This window comes from Monodon monoceros, unplaced genomic scaffold (genome assembly GCF_005190385.1).
Source record: "Monodon monoceros isolate NGI ecotype Baffin Bay Population unplaced genomic scaffold, NGI_Narwhal_1 Super_Scaffold_11, whole genome shotgun sequence".
NCBI classification, from domain to species: Eukaryota; Metazoa; Chordata; class Mammalia; order Artiodactyla; family Monodontidae; genus Monodon; species Monodon monoceros.
The window spans coordinates 126344677-126365716 of NW_021703767.1; the positions used below are offsets into that span (position 1 = coordinate 126344677).

Here is a 21040-nt window from a genome sequence, read left to right on the forward strand (position 1 = left end):
GTATTTCTGGACAACAAATACTGTTCCTTGTGAGAAATTATTTTGAAATACATATGTATTAAAATATTAATTATATATAATATTGTCAAGTCAATCTTTCTTCTCAGGGATAATCATCAATGTCATATAAAAGCAATTCCTACATGCCCCTTACGTAAGTCTTTTACTTGAAATGTTTTGAACAACTGGAAAATTTTTGACTGTCCAAAATGTTGAAAAAATAAAAGCCTTAATTTATTATTCTTTAAAAAATTATTATTCTTAAAAAACTGTACTTGTGGGACTCCTCTGCTTTAAAGTCTTCTTTAGCTCCTCACTCCCTTAGAACAAACTCTTTTTTTAAAAACTGAAGTATAGTTGCTGTACAATATTATGTAAGTTACAGGTGTATGATATAGTAATTCACAATTTTTAAAGGTTATACTCCATTTATAGTTATTATAAAATATTGGCTATATTCCCCATGTTGCACAATATATCCTTGTAGCTTATTTTATACCTAGTAGTTTATACCTCTTACTCCCCCAACCCTATATTGCCCCTCCCCGCTTCCCTCTCCCCACTGGCAACCACTAGTTTGTTCTCTATATCTGTGAGTCTGCTTCTTCTTTCTTTTTTTTTTTTTGTGGTACGCGGGCCTCTCACTGCTGTGGCCTCTCCCGTTGTGGAGCACAGGCTCCGGACGCGCAGACTCAGCGGCCATGGCTCACAGGCCCAGCCGCTCCACAGCATGTGGGATCCTCTTGGACCGGGGCACGAACCCGCGTCCCCTGCATCGGCAGGCGGACCCCCAACCACCGCGCCACCAGGGAAGCCCAGAGTCTGCTTCTTTTTTGTAGAACAAACTCTTTAGCATAGCATACAAGGAAGGTCATTCGTAAGCTGGCCCTAACCTACCTCTCTGATTTTATTTTCTGCTACTTTCTGTTCATTTTTTTTATACAAGAATAAAAACATGACCAACAGTACTGTATAAAAACTTGCGGGATGGGACTTCCCTGGTGACACAGTGGTTAAGAATCCACCTGCCAATGCAGGGGACACAGGTTCGAGCCTGGTCCAGGAAGATCCCACATGCCACGAGGCAACTACTCCTGTGTGCCACAACTACTGAGCCCACGCTCCACAACAAGAGAAACCACCGCAATGAGAAGCCCGCACACTGCAATGAAGAGTAGCCCCCGTTCACTGCAACTAGAGAAAGCCCGCGCGCAGCAACGAAGACCCAATGCAGACAAAAATAAATAAAAATAAATAAATAAAATTTAAAAAACGTTTTAAAAAAAAAAGCTTGCAGGAGATAAATATTGACACTTCAAGAAATGGTTACTTCTGGAAAGGGGAGAGAATACTGGGGAGGGGAGCCCTAGGGATTTCAACTATATCTGAGATGACCTTTTATTAAATGATGATGATAATATTAACGAAAATATTAAGTAAAACAAAGATCTGAAACAAAGCTATGGCAAAACATTAAGATTTGACAAAGCTAAGTGGTGAGTAATAAGAATGCTTTTTCTACCATTCACAATACTTTTCTATTTGTTTAAAATAAGGGTTGAAAAACTACAGTCTGTGGGCCAAATCTGGCCCACTGCCCATTTTTTAAGACTTGGAGCTAAGAATGGTTTTATATTATTAAAAGGTTGTTTAAACAACAAAGAAGACTATGTGACAGAGAACTTGTGACCTGCAAAGCCTAAGATATTTACTATTTGGCCCTTTATAGAAAACGTTTGCCATCTCCTGATTTAAAATATTTCATAAGAAGAAAAGAAAGATAAAAAAAATGAAAAGGTAGGAGGCAAGGAAGAATGGTTTTGTTTTCTTGCATTAAGTACATTCCTGAATTAAACATTTTATATTACCTGTTTCTTTAAATTAGCTTTTCATGAATTACTTTTTCAACTTTCATTAAGAAGAAATCTCAATATCTCAATAAAGAAATAAAAATTATAATGGTGATGGATGGTAATAAGACTTATTGTGGTGATTATTTCACAGTGTATACAAATATCAAGTTGTTATGTTGTACACCTGAAACTAATATAATGTTATATGTCAATTATACCTCAATTAAAAAAAAATTATGTACCTCTGGGGGGAAAAAAGGAAGAAATCTCATCAAATTTTATTCTATGATATTGGAACTTATTTAAAAGACCTATGGGAGAGTCTTAATATGATTTTGACTTCAGTCCATACTTGTCAAAAAACTGGGGAGCTCATTAGAGGCCATTGTGTCATTTTCAGGTAGCTGTACGTAGATTGGAGACCCACTTATGAGCTGTCAACCAGGGACACAGGAGAGGTGCTGCACAGGACCTATTCTTGGCTTCAAGTTCACATTTTCTGCTTTCTGTAGCCCACCTCTCCTAGAAGAATTTTGTCTCCTTTTTTCACAGAAGATAATGGGGCAAGAGGGTTAAATAAAATTCAAAACACTATATTACAGTAAGAGTTTCTGGCTAGAGTGGCTGTGAGACATTGGAATATGTCATCAGAGAAAGTAGACTTTTTTTTAATGGGGAAATAGTGAGAAAATACATCTAAATATCTTGGCATGGCTCAGATCACAAATACCGTTAGATCTTCTGTTATTACCATTTTGAGGTTGCAATATAGGCATTTTCTTTTCTTTATAAAATATTAAGCACATCAGTATTGCTTATGTACATGAAAGGATTTTTTTCTTATTTTTATAATTAATTTCCATAGTTCCTCCCCCCAGCACTGACTCACATTAACTAAAGATATTACTATCTGTGAATCAATGAATGAGGAGGCTCACACAGAGACTTCACAGAAATGCTCAGTGAACACTTGAGGATCTTTAGACCTAAATTATTTAATAACCTTAAGTAGTTATTGTTTTAAACTTTAGTGTCACTAGTAACTAAAAATATGCACAGGAGAACAACAGCCACAAAACAAATACGAGGTAAAATTTATTCTGATCACAATATGCATTTTTTCCTGTTCCAATGAAAACATTAATGCTAAAATAATAAGTAACTTGTTTTTTAACTTGGCCATATTTATGCCATCTCTAATATCCATTTGTTTTTTAAATTTACTACATTAAAGATATACAACATGGCATAAAATGACAAAATACTTATGATCCATCACCAGATTATGAAATAGAACATTACTAATTTTACTGAGGCCCTGGACACCCTTCCTCAGTTCCATCTCTCTTCCTTCCTCTAGGGATTAATCATTGTTCTGAATACTGTATTTGATGTATCCATGTATTTATTCATACTTTTTGGACAAATGTAAATATCTCTAAATAATTCATATCATTACTTTACAACTTGCTTTGGCTTCATGTCTGAATTCATACATGTTGGCATGTATGGTATATTCATATGGTAGAGACAGTGCTCACCAAATATTTTATGTGCTCCCCTATGATTCTTAGACTTCAGGTTGGAATCACTGGATTGTGAGCAGATGGGAAGTGTGTCATGTGTGGGACAAGGCAGTTAAAAGCTCCATCCCTTTCTTCGCCTTCCTTGGTGAACTCACAGGCCACATATTCCAGATGGGGCAATGGGGCAGCTGTAGGAACATGGAGCATCTATCAGCCTGGGTCCCTGAGTGAGGTGGAGCAGAGCCTCTTACCAACTGCGTTGGACATGTAAAATGAACAAAAATAATCCTGTTGTGCTAAGACACACACACATACCTACAAATGGGCAGATAACTCCCTTTCTGGGATTATTCAAAAACAATGCTATCAGTAGCAGGGTAGATTCAAAGCCTTTTGAAAATACTTCTACCCTATGACTGTAGATGGATATTTATTCCCACTTGCATGATGAAGGAAATCTCACATCCTCCAGTCTTTACCTTCTTTGAAGACCTACTGCACTAACAAAACTTTCAGAGACATGCTTACATGTTCACATACTGTTTCTGGTATGTTAGCTTTGTTTCCCCAACTAGATTTTAACTTCTACACTGGCTTGCACTCTACACAGCATTCAGTAATAAGTGGCCTACTGGTTGACTGAGGGTAAGAACTAATATTAAATGCCTACTTTGTGTAAGGCACCTTGCTTGTGCTTCACATAAGTTATCTTGATCGTTATTATTTCCATTATATAGATGAGAATATTAAGGCTAAGTAACTTTCCTTTGGTCACAGAGCTAGGAAGATGATAAAGGATGTGGGGAAGGCAACTAAAACTAGTCTGACTGACTCTAAAGATTTCACTTTTTGGCTTTCTCCACTGAACTTAGTGAGACCGTGCCTAGTGCAGGGCAGGAGCTTTAGTAGAACATAAAATGAGTAACAAAAAAAGTTTTTGTTTATAAATTTTGCAAACATTAGAACATTTCTTTGGCGACATCTCAGAACTGAAGATTGTCGGGTCTTACCTTGATCACCTCTGGGGTCTGCTGAATCAAAACCACTGAGGTAGTGTCATTGGCTTTATCACCAACAGGACTTCTACAGACTGATAAACTGGCCTGCGAGGAAGTTGTCAAGGTTTCTTGTAGAATTTGCATCATCTCTTTTTCTTGTGATAGGTTCCCTCTGCCTGATTTGCATTCAACCAGTTCTTGAGCAAAGTCTTCAATGCTTTCTAGAATTCGCAGTAAGAGGGCTCGATCCTCTTCCTCTATTTTGTGTCCGTTGGTTTCAATAATCCTTGTTAGGCAGGAAGGTGAGACTTTTTCCGTGGGTGAAGAGACTTTAGATTCAGGCTCAAGATCTACAGGGAGGTGACCAGTCAACTGACTATGACTATTTAGAGAGACAGAGCTTTTACCTTTGGCAAGTGGCTCTCTTAGAGAGGTCTCCATTTTCTGTGAGAAAGATTCCAAATCCATTAACAATTTATCTATCTCTTCCTGACTGTTAGGATTCATAAAATCTCTGTGGTTTCCCTCTTCAACTTTAGGAACTTTTGATTTAAGATCTTCCTCAGATAGATTAACAACTGGTTTCTCAAATATCTTACCAATTTCATTTTGCATTGAGGCAGGGCATTTTTTAAGATGAGTACCACGAACTGATACTTCTGCTCTATCTTCATTTACCTTTAACAACTCCTGACTGGGTCCATTTTCTGTCCTCTGTCCTTTATCTAATGTTTTCTTTCCATCTGACTCTTCCTCAATATAAAGGGTTTCCACTAGATTACCAGAAGAAACATTTTCTAAAGCGTTCATGGTTAATGACTGTGATTGAAGCTGGACATTTTTTAGAGGTCTGGGATCACTTATCTCTAAATTACACAAGGAATTTGTAGAGTTGTTTGGAATGGATTTTACAGTGTCTGTTTTCCTAGAACTGTGCTTGTCATCTTGCAGTTCTATAGTTTGAAAGTGTCCAGAGTCAGGGGCTGAGAGCTGGACAACATCCTCATACTTAGGGGGCTGTTCAGTGCCAAATACTGGGGAGAAGGGAGTCAGTTGTAAACTAGGCATATTACTGACCAGTTCTGTTAAATCTATAGCCTCATTATTCCCAGACTGCATGAATTCAAATGGTAGCTTTTTCAGATAGGATGCTAACCTGGTCATTACATTCATATAGACAGTTTCAGAGCTAGAAATTGCATCATTGCCATTTCCTTCACTGATGCTACTCCCTGACTTTTTCTTTATACATTGTTTTATGATGTCTGTGCATTTTTTCAAATCCTCAGAGCATTTTAGCAAGATGTCTAAGCACATCTTTATGTCTGTTCCAGAAGAAAAATTATCTATTTTATGTTTTTCCAAAATCTGAGTAACCAGGTCTTCTTCAGAGAAGTTGTGAAGAAGCAATGAAGTCAGGTTCGTATCGAGTGAGTTTCTATGGGATAAAGATTTTTCCTCGACTGAGGAACTCCGGAGTAAACCAAAGGATGGGGAGTTCCCATCATGGTTATAATGGCCACAGAGCAAGTCAAAATCAACTGACCTCCTGTTAAATGAGTCAGACTTAACTTTCCTTCCCTTTCTGTAAGCTGCGTGGTTAGAGTTTTTGAGTTTTTCAAGGGAAAATTCTTTTATTTTCCCACTGGCAAAACTGATTGCTTCTCCTGCAATGTCCTTTAAGTTACAGGTGTTCTGAAATGTAGATCCTTTCCTGACCCTGGGTATGCCTGTGAGGGCCTGATGGGGATAGTCACCTTCAGCTGGGGAAAACCCATTTTCATGGGGTAGAAACAGAGAGTCCAGATCTGCATCTCTGAACTGAGACACAGGGATGTGTAAGAGGTCTGCACAAACACTATGATGGACCACAATGCAGTCAACTCCATGGGTGAAGGTGTGGCAGGTTCCAGTGCAATAATGTACAGCTTGCTCAAAACGCCGGTCTATCACCACACTGTTGTAGTGGTTCACAGTACTAACCACAAGTCTGTAAGTTGCTGCCATAATATCAAATCCACTTAGTGGTGGGGCATGGAATTTTCTAGAACTTGTTTCAAGTAAATTCTCCTAAAAGACACTCAGCTGAAAATATATTTGATGACAATGTTCAGTGGTTTCTTGCAAATATAATGACCTTTCCCACAAAGGGAAATCATCAAAATTTGAGGTTTGGTAACTGTCAGGATACAGTAGCCGTTGCACATGTGTGCTCTTATTAACAAGTCTAATAATTTAATAACTGTGCCTTCTAGTTTAATTTAGTAATATCATGATACTATAGGATTATTTTTAGGAATAAATTTTAAGAAGATTAAAGAATATTCTCTTTTAGTTCTTCAGCAGTTCTATGATGCAGACATTTATGGTCATAAATTTACTGTCATGAATCTCAGTTGGTAGTATAGAAGTATTGTGATAACTGAGTCCTCCAAAGGTTTAAATGATCCATTTTTCTGTGAATGACAGGAAAACCTATAATGAAAAAATAAAATAATTAAAAGGGAATATGATCTCTTAATACTGAGAGAACCTTTTATTTCCTCTCCCTTTGCATCCCATATGCAGTTAATCACCTCATTCTTTGCCACATCACTGATGGCTTATCTTTGATTCATGCCTTTGCTTCATACACTCCTTACTAACCTAGAGTAGTGATACCTCAACTCTGCCTTGTTACAACTGCCTCTCAATTGGTATTTCTTATCCTACCCTCCTTGCTATCTTACATGACACTAACTAGCCTGGATTTAGAGAGCTTTCACACCTCTCATAGTTCAAGAATTCACATTACTGATCTCTATCAGGCATCATGGCAGGCCTAGCTCCTTTGACTCATTTTCAACACTTTTAACATCTATTCGTCACCTATAGCCTTATTTTCTGCTACTGACCTGCATCAACATTTTGCTTCCATCAACCTAGTTTTCTTTTTTTTCCTTTTAATTTTTATTGGAGTATAGTTGCTTTACAATGTTGAGTTAGTTTCTACTGTACAGCAAGGTAAATCAGCTAGATGTATACATATATCCCCTCTTTTTTGGATTTCCTTCCCGCTTAGGTCACCACAGAGCACTGAGTAGAGTTCCCTGAGCTATATAGTAGGTTCTCATTAGTTATCTATTTTATACATAGTATCAATAGTGTATATATGTCAATCCCAATCTCCCAATTCATCCCACTCCCCTCCTTTCCCCCTTGGTATCTGTACATTGGTTCTCTATGTGTCTCTATTTCTGCTTTGCAAATAAGATCATTTATACCATTTTTCTAGATTCCACATATATGCGTTAATATACGATATTTGTTTTTCTCTTTCTGACTTACTTCACTCTATATGACAGTCTCTAGGTCCATCCACGTCTCTACAAATAACCCAATTTTGTTCCTTTTTATGACTGAGTAATATTCCATTATATACATTTACCACATCTTCTTTATCCATTCCTCTGCTGATGGACATTTAGGTTACTTCCATGTCTTGGCTATTGTAAATAGTGCTGCAATAAACACTGGGTTGCATGTATCTTTTCGAATTATAGTTTTCTCTGGATATATGCCCAGGAGTGGGATTGTAGGATCATATGGTAGTTCTATTTTTAGTTTTTTAAGGAACCTCCATACTGTTCTCCATAGTGACTATACCAATCTACACTCCCACCAACCGTGCAAGTGGGTTCCCTTTTCTCCACAACCTCTCCAGCATTTATTGTTTGTAGAATTTTTGATGATGGCCATTCTGACTGGTGTGAGGTGACACCTCATTGCAGTTTTGATTTGCATTTCTCTAATAATTAGTGATGTTGAGCATTTCATCCGTTTGTTGGCCATCTGTATGTCTTCTTTGGTGAAATGTCTGTTTAGGTCTTGCACCCATTTTGTGATTGGGTTGTGTTTTTTTGATATTGAGCTGTATGAGCTGTTTGTATATTTTGGAGATTAATCCTTTGTCGGTTGCTTCATTTCCAAATATTTTCTCCCATTCTGAGGGTTGCTTTTCGTCTTGTTTATGGTTTCCTTTGCTGTGCAAAAGCTTTGAGGTTTCATTAAGTCCCATTTGTTTATTTTTGGTTTTATTTTTATTACTCTAGGAGGTGGGTCAAGAAAGATCTTGTTGTGATTTATGTCAAAGAGTGTTCTGCCTATGTTTTCCTCTAAGAGTTTTATAGTGTCTGGCCTTATGTTCAGGTGTTTGATCCATTTTGAGTTTATTAAAGATGGCCAACACATAGTGCTTGTTCTTGATTGTACAACTTCCTCTATACCTGGAAATTATTACACTACCATCATCTCTTTTCTTACTCTCTAAGAGAGAGAGAGAAAAACAACCTTTATTACTGCTCTTGATCTCATCCTCTCAGACCCTGCTACATGCAGACCTCTCTCTCTCATCATCAATGGATAGAATTTAACATTCTCTTACTTAAAAAAAAAAAAAGTCTTTTAAAACATGCTGTAAGTTGACGTCCAAAAAGGTTCAATCAACTTCCGCCTAGTAGTTCTATCCATTATTGAAAGTGGGGCTATTGAAGTCTCCAAATATTATTGTTGAGTTTTCTATTGCTCCCTTAATTTGTTTTGCTTTCTGTATTTTGATACTGTGTTGTTAGATGTGTATATGTTTCTAATTGTTATATCTGCCAGATGGAGGGAAACAAACTATCATAAAATAAGTATAACTTACTCACTTTGCTGTACAGCAGAGACTAACACAACATTGTAAATCAACTATACTCCAATAAAAAAATTAATTAAAAAAAGAAAAAAAAGAATAAAAGAAAAAAATTAAAGAAACAAAACAGAAAGGTTCAATCAATGTTCCTACTTAATCAATAAATACTGAGTGCCTACTATGTGCCAGGCACTTGCTAAGTGCTAGAGATACAGCAGTGAATAAAGTCCCTGTACCTACTGAACTGACAATCTAGCTGGAAAAAGAAAAACAACACATAAGTAAACATATAACTTAGATGGTGATACGTGCAATAGAGAAAAATGAAGTGGAGCAAGGGCTTAGAAAGGATGAGAGGGTACTGTGTTACAAAGGGCAGTCAGGGAAGACCTCACTGACATCTGAACAGAGATCTGAAAGAAGAGAGGGAGCAGGCTGAGGAGGTATTTTGGGCTAAAACATCTCAGGCAGAATAACCATAAGTAAAAAGGCTCTGAGGTGTGAGTATGCTTGACTTACTACAAGAATGACAAGGAGACTAACATGACCAGAGTAGAGAAAGCAAGGGGGGCAGTGTGAGTGATGAGGTCAGAAAGGAAAAGTAGGACACTAAACCATGCAGGGTCTGTAGACTATTAAGATGAATTTGACTTTACTCTGAGTGAGCTGGGATACAACTGATGTCTACTGAGCAGAGAAATGACATGATCAGATTTACATTTTTTTTTTTAGTTAGTTATGTAACATCTTTATTGGAGTATAATTGCTTTACAACGTTGTGTTAGTTTCTGCTGTATAACAAAGGGAATCAGCTATATGTATACGTATATCCCCATATCCCTTCCCTCTTGCATCTCCCTCCCACCCTCCCTATTCCACCCGTCTATGTGGTCACAAAGCACTGAGCTGATCTCCCTGTGCTATGCAGCTGCTTCCCACTAGCTAATTATTTTACATTCGGTAGTGTATATATGTTGATGCCACTCTCTCACTTCGTCCCAGCTTACCCTTCCCCCTCCCCGTGTCCTCAAGTCCATTCTCTACATCTGTGTCTTTATTCCTGTCCTGCCCCTAGGTTCATCAGAACCATTTTTTTTTTTTAGATTCCATATGTATGTGTTAGCATATGGTATTTGTTTTTCTCTTTCTGACTTACTTCACTCTGTATGACAGACTTTAGGTCCATCCACCTCACTATAAATAACTCTATTTCGTTTCCTTTTATGGCTGAGTAATATTCCATTGTATATATGTGCCACATCTTCTTTATCCGTTCATCTGTCGATAGACACTTAGGTTGCCTCAATGTCCTGGCTATCGTAAATAGTGCTGCAATGAACACTGTGGTACATGACTCTTTTTGAATTATGGTTTTCTCAGGGTATATGCCCAGTAGTGGGATTACTGGCAGACTTACATTATAAATTGGTAATTTTGCCTTCTGTGTTCAGAGGAGATTGCAGAGGAGCAAGATAAGAAGAAACAAGTCAGGGGCTATAGCAATAAACCAGGCAAGAAGGCTGGGGGCTTGAACCAGGAGAGGAACACTGGAGACAAAGGTAGAGCTGATATGATTTGTTGAATGATAGAATGTGCAATACTACTGCACCAAGAAAGGTGCAGTAAGGCCACGATAGGAAGGAGATGATGACAGCAGAGAAGGAGAGCATGAGTTTAACTGTACCATCAATCGCATCTGCATTTTAATGATAAAAACCTTTACTCATTTAATAATGAGAAACAGAACTTCATTGTTTTCATTTTTATTTCTTCAATCCTAGAAAATTGTTTATTTTCCTTATTTGTTATATTTCTTCTTTGGTAAATTTTCTATTCATATCCTTTGTTTATTTATGTATTAGAGACAGTGAAATCAGATACAATTTATACAATTAATTCAAGAAGAACCCTTTCTTTTGTTGAATTCTTATACTGTTTAGGGTATATTTCCTGGCTCTTTAGATTCAATGATTATTACTCTGTTTTTATGCCAAGCCTACACTATCATAATTACTGTTGTCTTATTAAGTTTTACTACCTGGCTTTTTTCCCTCCTATTTCTTATTATGATTCGTTTTTACACTTCAAATATTCTTTGATGGTCTTCCAGATGAGTTTCTGCGTTGTCAAGTTTTAAGAAAAATCCTATAGGAATTTGATTATAATTGTAATAAACTTGTGAATTATTTTGAAGGAACACTGATATCATTATAATATTCAGATTTTCCTTCCACAAATATATAAATCTTAATTCCAATATTCCTTTCTTTTTCTTTTTTTGTGGCCTTCTTCAGGTGAGTCACCCCTATTCTTTTTTTTCCTTCAGTGTCTCAACTTTGTTGCTATGTGAATGGATCTTGAGCTGTTGTTTCATCCTCTACTGCCTTGTCTTCAAATCCCAGATGGTGGCTCATATAAAACTATAAAGCTAAGTATCCTGCAGGGTGGATGAAGCTCAAGTATAAAGTTCCATAGTAAAGTTCCACAATAAAGTGAGTACCCATTAATTTTTAAGTGAAAATGCAAAGGTGCCGAAGAGGAATAAGTGTTATGGGACAAAAGACTAGAACATGGCAATCGAAGGAATTACCTTTTCAAAAGATGTACATCCAGAAGACAGGGAAGATACAGCACCAAACACGAAAAACTACGCACCTTTTCAGAAATCCAAGATTTTGAAAAAGCTTTTGGGTAAGGGTGAAAGAGAAGGAAAATACAATGGATACTGTCAAGAAAGTATATTAGAATAACTGTATGAGAGCTTTTTTTTTTAATCTTTTTTTTTTTGGCTGTGCCGTGCAGCATGCGGGATCCTAGTTCCCTGACCAGGGACCAAACCCATGCCCCTGGCAGTGGAAGCTTGGAGTCCTAACCATTGGACTGCCAGGGAAGTCCCAGGACTATATCTTAATACAGGTGATAAAACTGGTCCAGAAGCAAAATGCAGAACTGTTAGAAAATTTAAATATCCAGATACCTATTAAAACCCATGTCAAATAAATTCCTAAATTGACATGAAATTTGAGAAAGTAAAGAGAAGTATTTCTCTAGGTTTGAAAATAAGCAAAACAACAAGTTGATAAAGTAACATGACAGAAAATACAAGAAAGTATTCATGTGATATTAGAATCTGAAATAGTCAAGGAGGAGAGAACACTGGCCAGAGTCAGACGTATGCTTTTAGACCATTGCTGTCTAATAAAACTTTCTGCATTGATGGAAACATTCCATATCTGCACTGATATGGCTGCCATTAGCCACATGGGACTGCTGAGTACTTAAGACGTGGCTGGTGTAACTGAAGCACTGAATTGTAACTTCATTTAAAAAATTTTAATTTTGATATTGTTGTAGACTCACATAGAAGTTACAAAAATAATATAGAGAGTTCCTGTGTACCCTTCCCCCAGTTTCCTCGAATGGTAACATCCTATATCACCACAGTGACCCAAACCAGGAAACTATTAACAGAGCTTATTTGGATACCACCAGTTTTACATGAATCACTTCTTCATTTTCTTTCCTTCTTCCCTTCCTTTTATAGTAAGTACCACCACAATCAGGATACAGAACTACCCCATCATCCCTCAAAACCCCTCATACTACCCTTTTGTAGTCATATAGTCAACAGACCACTGATCTGTTCTCCATCATTATGATTTTGTCATTTCAAGAATGCTTTATGTGTGGCATCACACAGTATGTAAGCTTTTGAGATTGGCTTCTCTCACTGAACACAATGATTTTGAGAGTCATTCACTTTACTGCATGTATCAACAGTTCATTCCTTTTTATTGCTGAGTTTATTGTATGGATATACCACAGCTTGTCTGCCCATTCACCTATTAAAGGATATTTATGTTGTTTGCAGTTTGGGTTATTACAAATAAAGCTGCTGTGAGTATTAGTGTGCAGGTTTTTGTGTGAACATGTTTTTCATTTCTCTATGGTAATTAACCACAGGTTATTTACAAGTCTGATTGTTGGGTTGAACGTTAAGTGTATTTTTATAAGAAACTGCCAAACTGTTTACAAGAGTGGCTATACCATTTTACATTCCCACCAGTAATGTATGAGAGATACGGTTGATTCCACATCCTCTTCATCCTCTTCAACATTTGTGATTGTTTTAGCCTTTCTAATAGTGTGTAGTGTTATCTCATTGGGGCTTTAACCTACATCTACATGGCTAATGATGTTGAACATCTTTTCCTGTGCTTACTGACCAGCCCCGTATCTCCCTGGAGAAGCGCTGTTTAAATCTTTTGCCTATTCAAATTAATTTTGATTAATTTTAACTTAGAAAGCCACATATGGCTAGTGGCCATCATATTATTCAGTACAGTTCCAGATAATAGGAATGCAGCTTTCAGAAATTCTGAGACTTTAAAAGAAAAAAAGAGAAGATATGGTAAAAATGAAGATTGATAGGTTTTAAAAATAAAATTTGATGAACGTGTCATAAGTAATCTTACTGAGAAAGAGAAGTGGTGGGAAGAAGAGTTAAAGAACTAATTAAAAATTTAGGTCTTTAAGTTTTGAAGGGACATGAATAGCAGAGAGAGGGAACATATAACAAAGCTAAATCCCAAGGGGTGATACCAATTTCAATGAGAAGTTTACAGTCTAAAATGATTTGAGTTTTTTTTTTTTAAAGGCCAAAGAAATGAAGATTACTTCCCTGGTATTTGGTTCAGATCTGTGGGTGTCAAATTCTGCCTTTTTATTTAGACCACGATTCAACTGATGCCCAATTGTCTGGCTGGAATCCTAGACCTGGAATCTAATCCAACTATTCTCAATCAGAGATACAATCTAACTCAGAACCACGATGCTATCTTGTGTCACTAGTAAAAGCCAGTCTGCATGGGTTTGAATCCCAACCCCGCCACTTACAGCTGTGTGGCCTTACAGAAGTTGGTTAACTTTTGTCAGCCTACTTCACCTGCAAAACAGAGATAATAATAGTACCCATCTCGTGAGAATGAGGTTAATATGTCGAATGCTTAGAACAATGCCCAAGACACAGGAAATGCTCAATAACTGTTAGCTGTTACTGGTGTAACTCACTCATCCAGCATTTTCTACTCTGAGCCAGGGGCTGGTGGGATGATACTGAATAATTCATGGTGATAGCCCTCAGCACACTCACTGTTTAATGAGGGCAACAGGGGAGGCAAGCACAACAGGGTATCAGGAGCACTAGGCTGGGGCTTCTGTTTTCCCGTTTTGCTCTCACAATTAATACATGTTCTTCTCAGAAAAGTTAGAAAAACACTTTACTTACTCATATCACCATTCAGAAATAACCACTGTTAATATTTTTATGAATGAACATCCTGAAATTTTTCTTGTGAAAATATGTTTTACCAAAAAAAGTTATTTTCTTAGGATATATTGCAAGGAGGAGAATGCTGAGTCAAATGGGGTGTATGTGTATGCATATACTTTTTAATGGTTCTTAGATAAATATATACATCCAGTTTCTGTGCTCCAGAAGAATGGCAAATTTATACTTCCAATGTCAGTGTAGGAGTGGGCCCATCTCCCCACGTTCTCCTTGAGTGATACCACTCTTTAAATCTTTGCCAATTTGATAGGTGAATAAATGAAGTACACTGTTTTAATCTGAGCCTGAACATCTTTTTATTTACCTAGTAGGCATTTTGTGTTGTTCATTCACAAAGCCTTTCTTCATGCCCTTTGTCCATTTTGAAAGAGAGTATTTAAATCAGATCTAAGAGTAAGGAAAGGCTTCCCCAAATAAGGGATGTATATACCTAGTTTTAAGGGATTAATGAGAATTATTTAGACAAAAAGGAAAGGAAGAATACTCTAGGCAGAGGGAGACATACATGTGAAGGCTCAGAGGCCTAACATGGCACAGTGAGTTCAGAACTATGATAGTTCCAGCTGATTTCACCGGAGGAAGTGTACAGACATGCAAGAGGGGAGGAAACCAGAGAGCAGCAGGAACTGGACCACAGACCATCTCGTGTGCTAACCTAAGCAGTCTGAACTTTATTTGGAAAACTATGCGAAAAGAAACAAAGACATTTAGGCTGGGAAGTAACATGATGAGGTTTATGTTTGAGAAAGACGACTCTAGTAGCTGAGTGGAGGCATGGAAATCAATTAGAAGGCTGTAATAATCCATGCAAGAAGTGGTGAGACCCTAAACCAGGAAGGTGGCAGTAACTAACAAAGAGAAGGGCACTGATTAGATAGTGAGAAAGAATTCACAGAAAAGGAAAAGAGAGTAAGAGGGAGGAATCTTGGGTTTCTTGCTTGGGTATTGGGGGACTAATGTTGTCACTTCCAACACAGACTTTTTGTTTTTGTCTTATGGGAGGTGGCCATAGAAAAGATAACAGTTTTATTCTGAATGTGTTGTTTGAAGAGGTACCTGTGGAACATCCAAGTGGTGATGACTGCATGAAGTGTGAATATAAAAACCTGCAGGTCAGCAGCAAGATCTGGGTTGGAGAGGCAGCCCTGAGAGGTCACTCAGGGTGAGTGCATAAAGTGAGAAGGGCTCTGGGCTGAGGATCACTGACATTTCTGGGTTAAAGAGAAGAACAGAATTCTTAGAGGGATCCTAAGAAGCAATTTCAAGGATGCTAAAGGAGAAACTTTCAAAATGGAGGTCACTAGTGTTGGATGCTGCTGAGAGGTTAAGGAAAAACAAAAATTACCCACTGGCTTTGCCAATGTGAAGGTCACTGGTAACCTTGGCAAGTGAGATTTCAAAAAAAAAATCCCAAAGACTATGGCATAGTCCCAAAGACTATGTATGCACAAGAGTTATGTATAATTAAAAATATCTGTCTAAACGATATCTGTGAAAAGAACTCTTCTAATAAGTAAAAAAGTTCTAAATGATAAGAAAGCATTGTGTCATAGTTTGAGTTTTTTCTTTCTTAATGGCACATGCAATGAGTGTTTTACAATCTTCAATTTGACGAAATATCGGTCTAAGCATGTATGTCAGGGGTAGAAAGGGAAATTAGAGTTTATATTGTGAATGTTTATGGGACTTCCCTGGTGGTCCAGTGGTAAGGAATCGCCTTCCAATGCAGGGGATGCGGGTTTGATCCCTGGTCAGGAACTAAGATCCCACGTGCTATGGGGCAACTAAGCCCACGCGCCACAACTACTGAGCCCGCATGCTGCAAACTACAGAGCCCACGTGATCCGGAGCCCGCATGCCACAACTAGAGAGAGAAAACCCACACGCCCCAACTAGAGAAAAGCCCATGCCGCAATGAAAGATCCTGCATGCCTCAACGAAGATCCCACGTGCTGCAACTAAGACCTGATGCAGCCAAAAATAAATAAATAAATAAATAAATATTGAATGTTTACATTTATTCCTCCTCTGGTCTTGTTGCACACTGCCTGCCCACCTCCCCCAAGGCTTTCATCTTCCCTGCTTCTTCCATCCCTGCAATGGGCCAGGGTCTGTTTTCCCAATTTCTATCTAAGTGGTTCATATGCAATTTCAGAGTTCATTCAACCCTTCCTATCACTTTCACTTTAATCAGTGTATGATTACTCTAACAAGTACTTTCCAGCGGCTCCTGGTATTCCTCCAGAGTAAACTTCCTGATGAAGTGGATTTCTTGTGAAATAAAGGTACAGAGGCAGCGACAAGAAAAGTTAGGAGGGAGAACTGGATTTTGAAAGATAAAAGCCTTAGCAGGTGAAGAAGAAATTAAACGGGACCTTATAAGCAAAAAGGAGTTCTACAAAGGTACAGAGATATGAAAAAAACCTTGTGTGTTTGGAGACTTAGCAGGAGTTTGGTATTGCTGAAGTTGAAAATGTACAGTATGGATTTTACTGTTCTAAGGTCCTCCTCCAAACAGTAAGAACAAAAATAGGAATGTAAACTCTGTCTTCAAAGACCCTAAGCGACACCTGTAACCCCAAATCACTGTATATGAAGATAGAAAACAGCAGCAGAATGGTCAATGACTTAGCAGAGTAGAGGAGGAAAGGATACTAATGACAAACAAACCAATTCTCCCTGCACAACCCCCAAAGGCCCAGGTTAGGAGGTACCAAGTACCACAGAAAATGGGCTAGGGTAGAGGACTGAACACAGGGGACTGTTTGAAAGTCTGCAAAGGAATAGAGTTCTCCCCACCACTACTCCACAAACTCAGAAAATCATCCCTCCTTCATCCTGCTAAGACAGAAATCTTATTTGCTGGTGAAAAAAACTGAACCAGAAAAGCACCAACCCCAGGGCTGTATATGAAGGAGAGGGTGGTAAAGGACTTAAAGTTGAGTAAAAGTCTACTTTCTGAGTAAGTCCACCAGCCCTCTTTCCCCTGCCCAAGTCCAGGTCACCAGAAACCAGGCTTATTACCTCCAGCTCCCAGCCCCCACTATGGATTAAAGAATCCTTTTCTGGAGATTGGAAATCCCATCTATCCACATGATCACCTTTCATGAAGCCCACTAATTGACAAATGCTGCTCTAAAACAGAGAGCTTCCTCTCAGCTCTTCAGCGCCTCACTTTTATTTTAAATCAGCTTTACTGATGTATAATTTACATACAGTAAAAATGTTCATATTGTGTAGTAACCACTGTCCTAAAAAAGATAGAACATTTACATCACCCTAAAACTATTCCTGTGCCCTTTCCCAAATCAATTCTCCTATGTTGCAATATCTGACAACTGCTGATCTGAGTCCTATCACGATACATTCATTTTGCCAGTTCTAGATCTTCACATGAATGTGATCACATGAGATGTATACTTTTTAGTCTGGCTTCTCTCACTTCGAACAATGGTTCTGAGATTCATCCATGTTATTGCATGCATCATTTGTATATACCTTTTTACTGCTTAGTAGATATTCTATTGATGTATAATTAAATACACCCAAATTTGTCTTATCTATTCAGTTAATGGACATTTGGGTTGTTTCTAGTTTGGACTATTATGAATTAAAACTGCTGTGAACCTTCAAGTAAAAGTCTTTTTGTGAATACGTGTTCATTTCTTTCGGGTAATTAACAATGGAAATACTGAGTCATGAGAAGTGTAGTTTAATTTTAAAAAACCTGTAAAATAGCTTTCCAAAGTGGTTCTACCATTTTACGCTCTCATCAGCAACACCTGAGAGCTCTAGTGGCTCTACAACCTTTTGGATACTTGTCAGTTTCCTTAATTTTACCCATTTTAGCAGGTGTGAAGTGGTACCCCACTGTGGTTTTAATTTGCATTTCCCTGACGACTAATGATATTGAGTATTTTTTGTATGCTTATTATTAGCAATTCAAATGTATCATTTTTTGTGAAGTTTCTATTCAAATCTTTTGGGTTGTCTTTGACTACTGAGCTCTAAAAGTTTATTTACATATTTTAGATGTAGATATCTCTTGGTCTGTGGCTTCCCTTTCCATTTTCTTAGCAGTAGCTTTTGGTTTTAATTCTAATTTTATTAATCCAATTCATCAAATTCTCTTTTATAGTTAATACATTTGTATCCTGTCTTAAGATCTCTGCCTATCTTAAGGACATAGATGCTTTCTCTTAAGGTTTTTCTGGGGGTCTCAAGTTTTATGTTTAGGTCTACAATCTATTTTGAATTAATTTTTATGTATGGTATGAGCTGAGTTTGAACATCACCCAGCACCACTTGTTCAAAAGACTATCCTGTCCCCACTGAATTATGTTGGAGCCTTTGCTGAAAAGCAAATTACTATATATATGGATTTATTTCTGGATTCTCTATTCTTTTGTCTTTATAAACACCAGTGCCATTCTGTCATAATTATTATAGCTTTATAGTAAGCCTTAAAATAATAATGTAAATCTTCCATTTTTTTCTTTTTGTTTTAGCTATTCTAGGTCCTCTGCACTTCCATATCGATACTGGAATCAGTGTGCCAATTTTCACAAAGAAAACCTGCTGGGGTTTTGATTGGAATTTCATTGAATCTAAATCTCCATTTGGTAACAATGGAGACCTTAACAATATCAAGGCTCCAGTCATCACAATCCATGAACGTAGTGTATCTCTCCATTTATTTAGATGCTGCTTTATTCTCTAAGCAATGTCTGTAGGCCTTTCATTAAATTTACTCCCAAGTATTTCATGTTTTTTGATGCTAATACAAATGGTACTATTAGTTTAATTTCATTTTCCATTGTGTTTGTTGTTGGTATAGAGAAATACATTTGACTTATGTGTATTGATCTTGTCACTTGCCACCTGGCTAAATTCACTTATAGTATTTGAGGGGTAAATTCCTTGGGATTTTCTATATAGACAATCATATTATCTGAGACTACAGAGTTATTACTTTTTCCTTTCCAATATTTACTGCCTTACTGACTACTGCACTGGCTAGGATCTTCAGAACAATATTGAATAGAAGTGGTGAGTTCAGAAATCTTTGCCTTTTGTACCTGATCTTAGGGAAAAGTCTTTCACCATTAAATATGATGATAGCTGCAGGGTTTTTGGTAGATACCCTTTATCAGATTGAGAAAGTTCTCTTCTATTTCTAGTTTGTTAAGTTTAAAAAATCTCATAAGCTTTTTTTTTTAATATGTATCTTTACTGGAGTATAATTGCTTTACAACATTGTGTTAGTTTCTGTTGTACAACAAAGTGAATCAACTATAAGAATACATATATCCCCATATCCCCTCCATCTTGAGCCTCCCTCCCACCCTCCCTATCCCACCCCTCTAGGTCACAAAGCATTGAGCTGATCTCCCTGTGCTATGCAGCAGCTGCCCACTAGCTATCTACTTTACATTTGGTAGTGTATATATGTCAATGCTACTCCCTCACTTCATCCCAGCTTCCCCTCCCCACCGTGTCCTCAAGATCATTCTCTACGTCTGCGTCTTTATTCCTGCCCTACGTGCCATTAGGTTCATCAGTACCGTTCTTTTAGATTCCATATACGTGCGTTAGCATATGGTATTTGTTTTTCTCTTTCTGACTTACTCCACTCTGTATGACAGAGTCTAGGTCCCTCCATGTCTCTACACATGACCCAATTTCATTCCTTTTTATGGCTGAGTAATATTCCATTGTATACATGTACCACATCTTCTTTACCCATTCCTCTGTTGATGGACATTTAGCTTCCTTCCATGTCCTGGCTATTGCAAATAGTGCTGCAATGAACATTGGGGTGCATGTATCTTTTTGAATTATGGTTTTCTCAGGGTATATGCCCAGTAGTGGGATTGCTGGGTCATATGATAGTTCTTGTTTTGATTTTTTAAGGAAACTCCATACTGTTCTCCATAGTGGCTGTATCAATTTACATTCCCACCAACAGTGCAAGTGGGTTCCCTTTTCTCCACAGCCTCTCCAGCATTTACTGTTCGTAGATTCTTTGATGATGGCCATTCTGACCAGTGTGAGGTGATACCTCATTGTGGTTTTGATTTGCATTTCTCTAATGATTAGTGATGCTGAGGATCCTTTCATGTGTCTGTTGGCAATCTGTATGTCTTCTTTGGAGAAATGTCTATTTAGGTCTTCCACCCATTTTTGGGTTGGGCTGTTTTTTTGATATTGAGCTGCATGAGCTGCTTGTGTATTTTGGAGATTAATCCTTTGTCAGTTGCTTCATTTGCAAATATTCTCTCCCATTCTGAGGTTGTCTTTTCATCTTGTTTATGGTTTCCTTTGCTGTGCAAGAGCTTTTAAGTGTCATCAGGTCCCATGTGTTTATTTTTGATTTTCTTTCCATTACTCTAGGAGGTGGGTCAAAAAAGATCTTGCTGTGATTTAAGTCAAAGAGTGTTCTGCCTATGTTTTCCTCTAAGAGTTTTATAGTGTCTGGTCTTACATTTAGGTCTTTAATCCATTCATAAGGTGGTTTAGTACTGTTAAATATTAATTCTGCATCTGTTGAGATGCTCACATAATTTTTACCTTTTATTTCGTTAATGTGGTGGAATAGGGGTGAGAGAACTGAAATTCATATCAGGAAAGCAAGACATAAG

The 21040-nt window shown here is 37.6% G+C and overlaps 1 protein-coding gene across 4 annotated transcripts in view; it reads right to left on the reverse strand.

The window, feature by feature from the left end:
* Positions 1 to 21040, reverse strand: part of PPP2R3A (protein phosphatase 2 regulatory subunit B''alpha) — a 221725-nt gene that overhangs the window by 159442 nt on the left and 41243 nt on the right. For all 4 annotated transcript variants that reach the window (XM_029213677.1, XM_029213675.1, XM_029213673.1 and 1 more), the window contains one exon: positions 4390 to 6852. In XM_029213677.1, coding sequence (XP_029069510.1) covers positions 4390 to 6384 — 1995 coding nt within the window. In that variant the 5' untranslated portion in view covers positions 6385 to 6852. The remainder of the gene's footprint in view (positions 1 to 4389; positions 6853 to 21040) is intronic.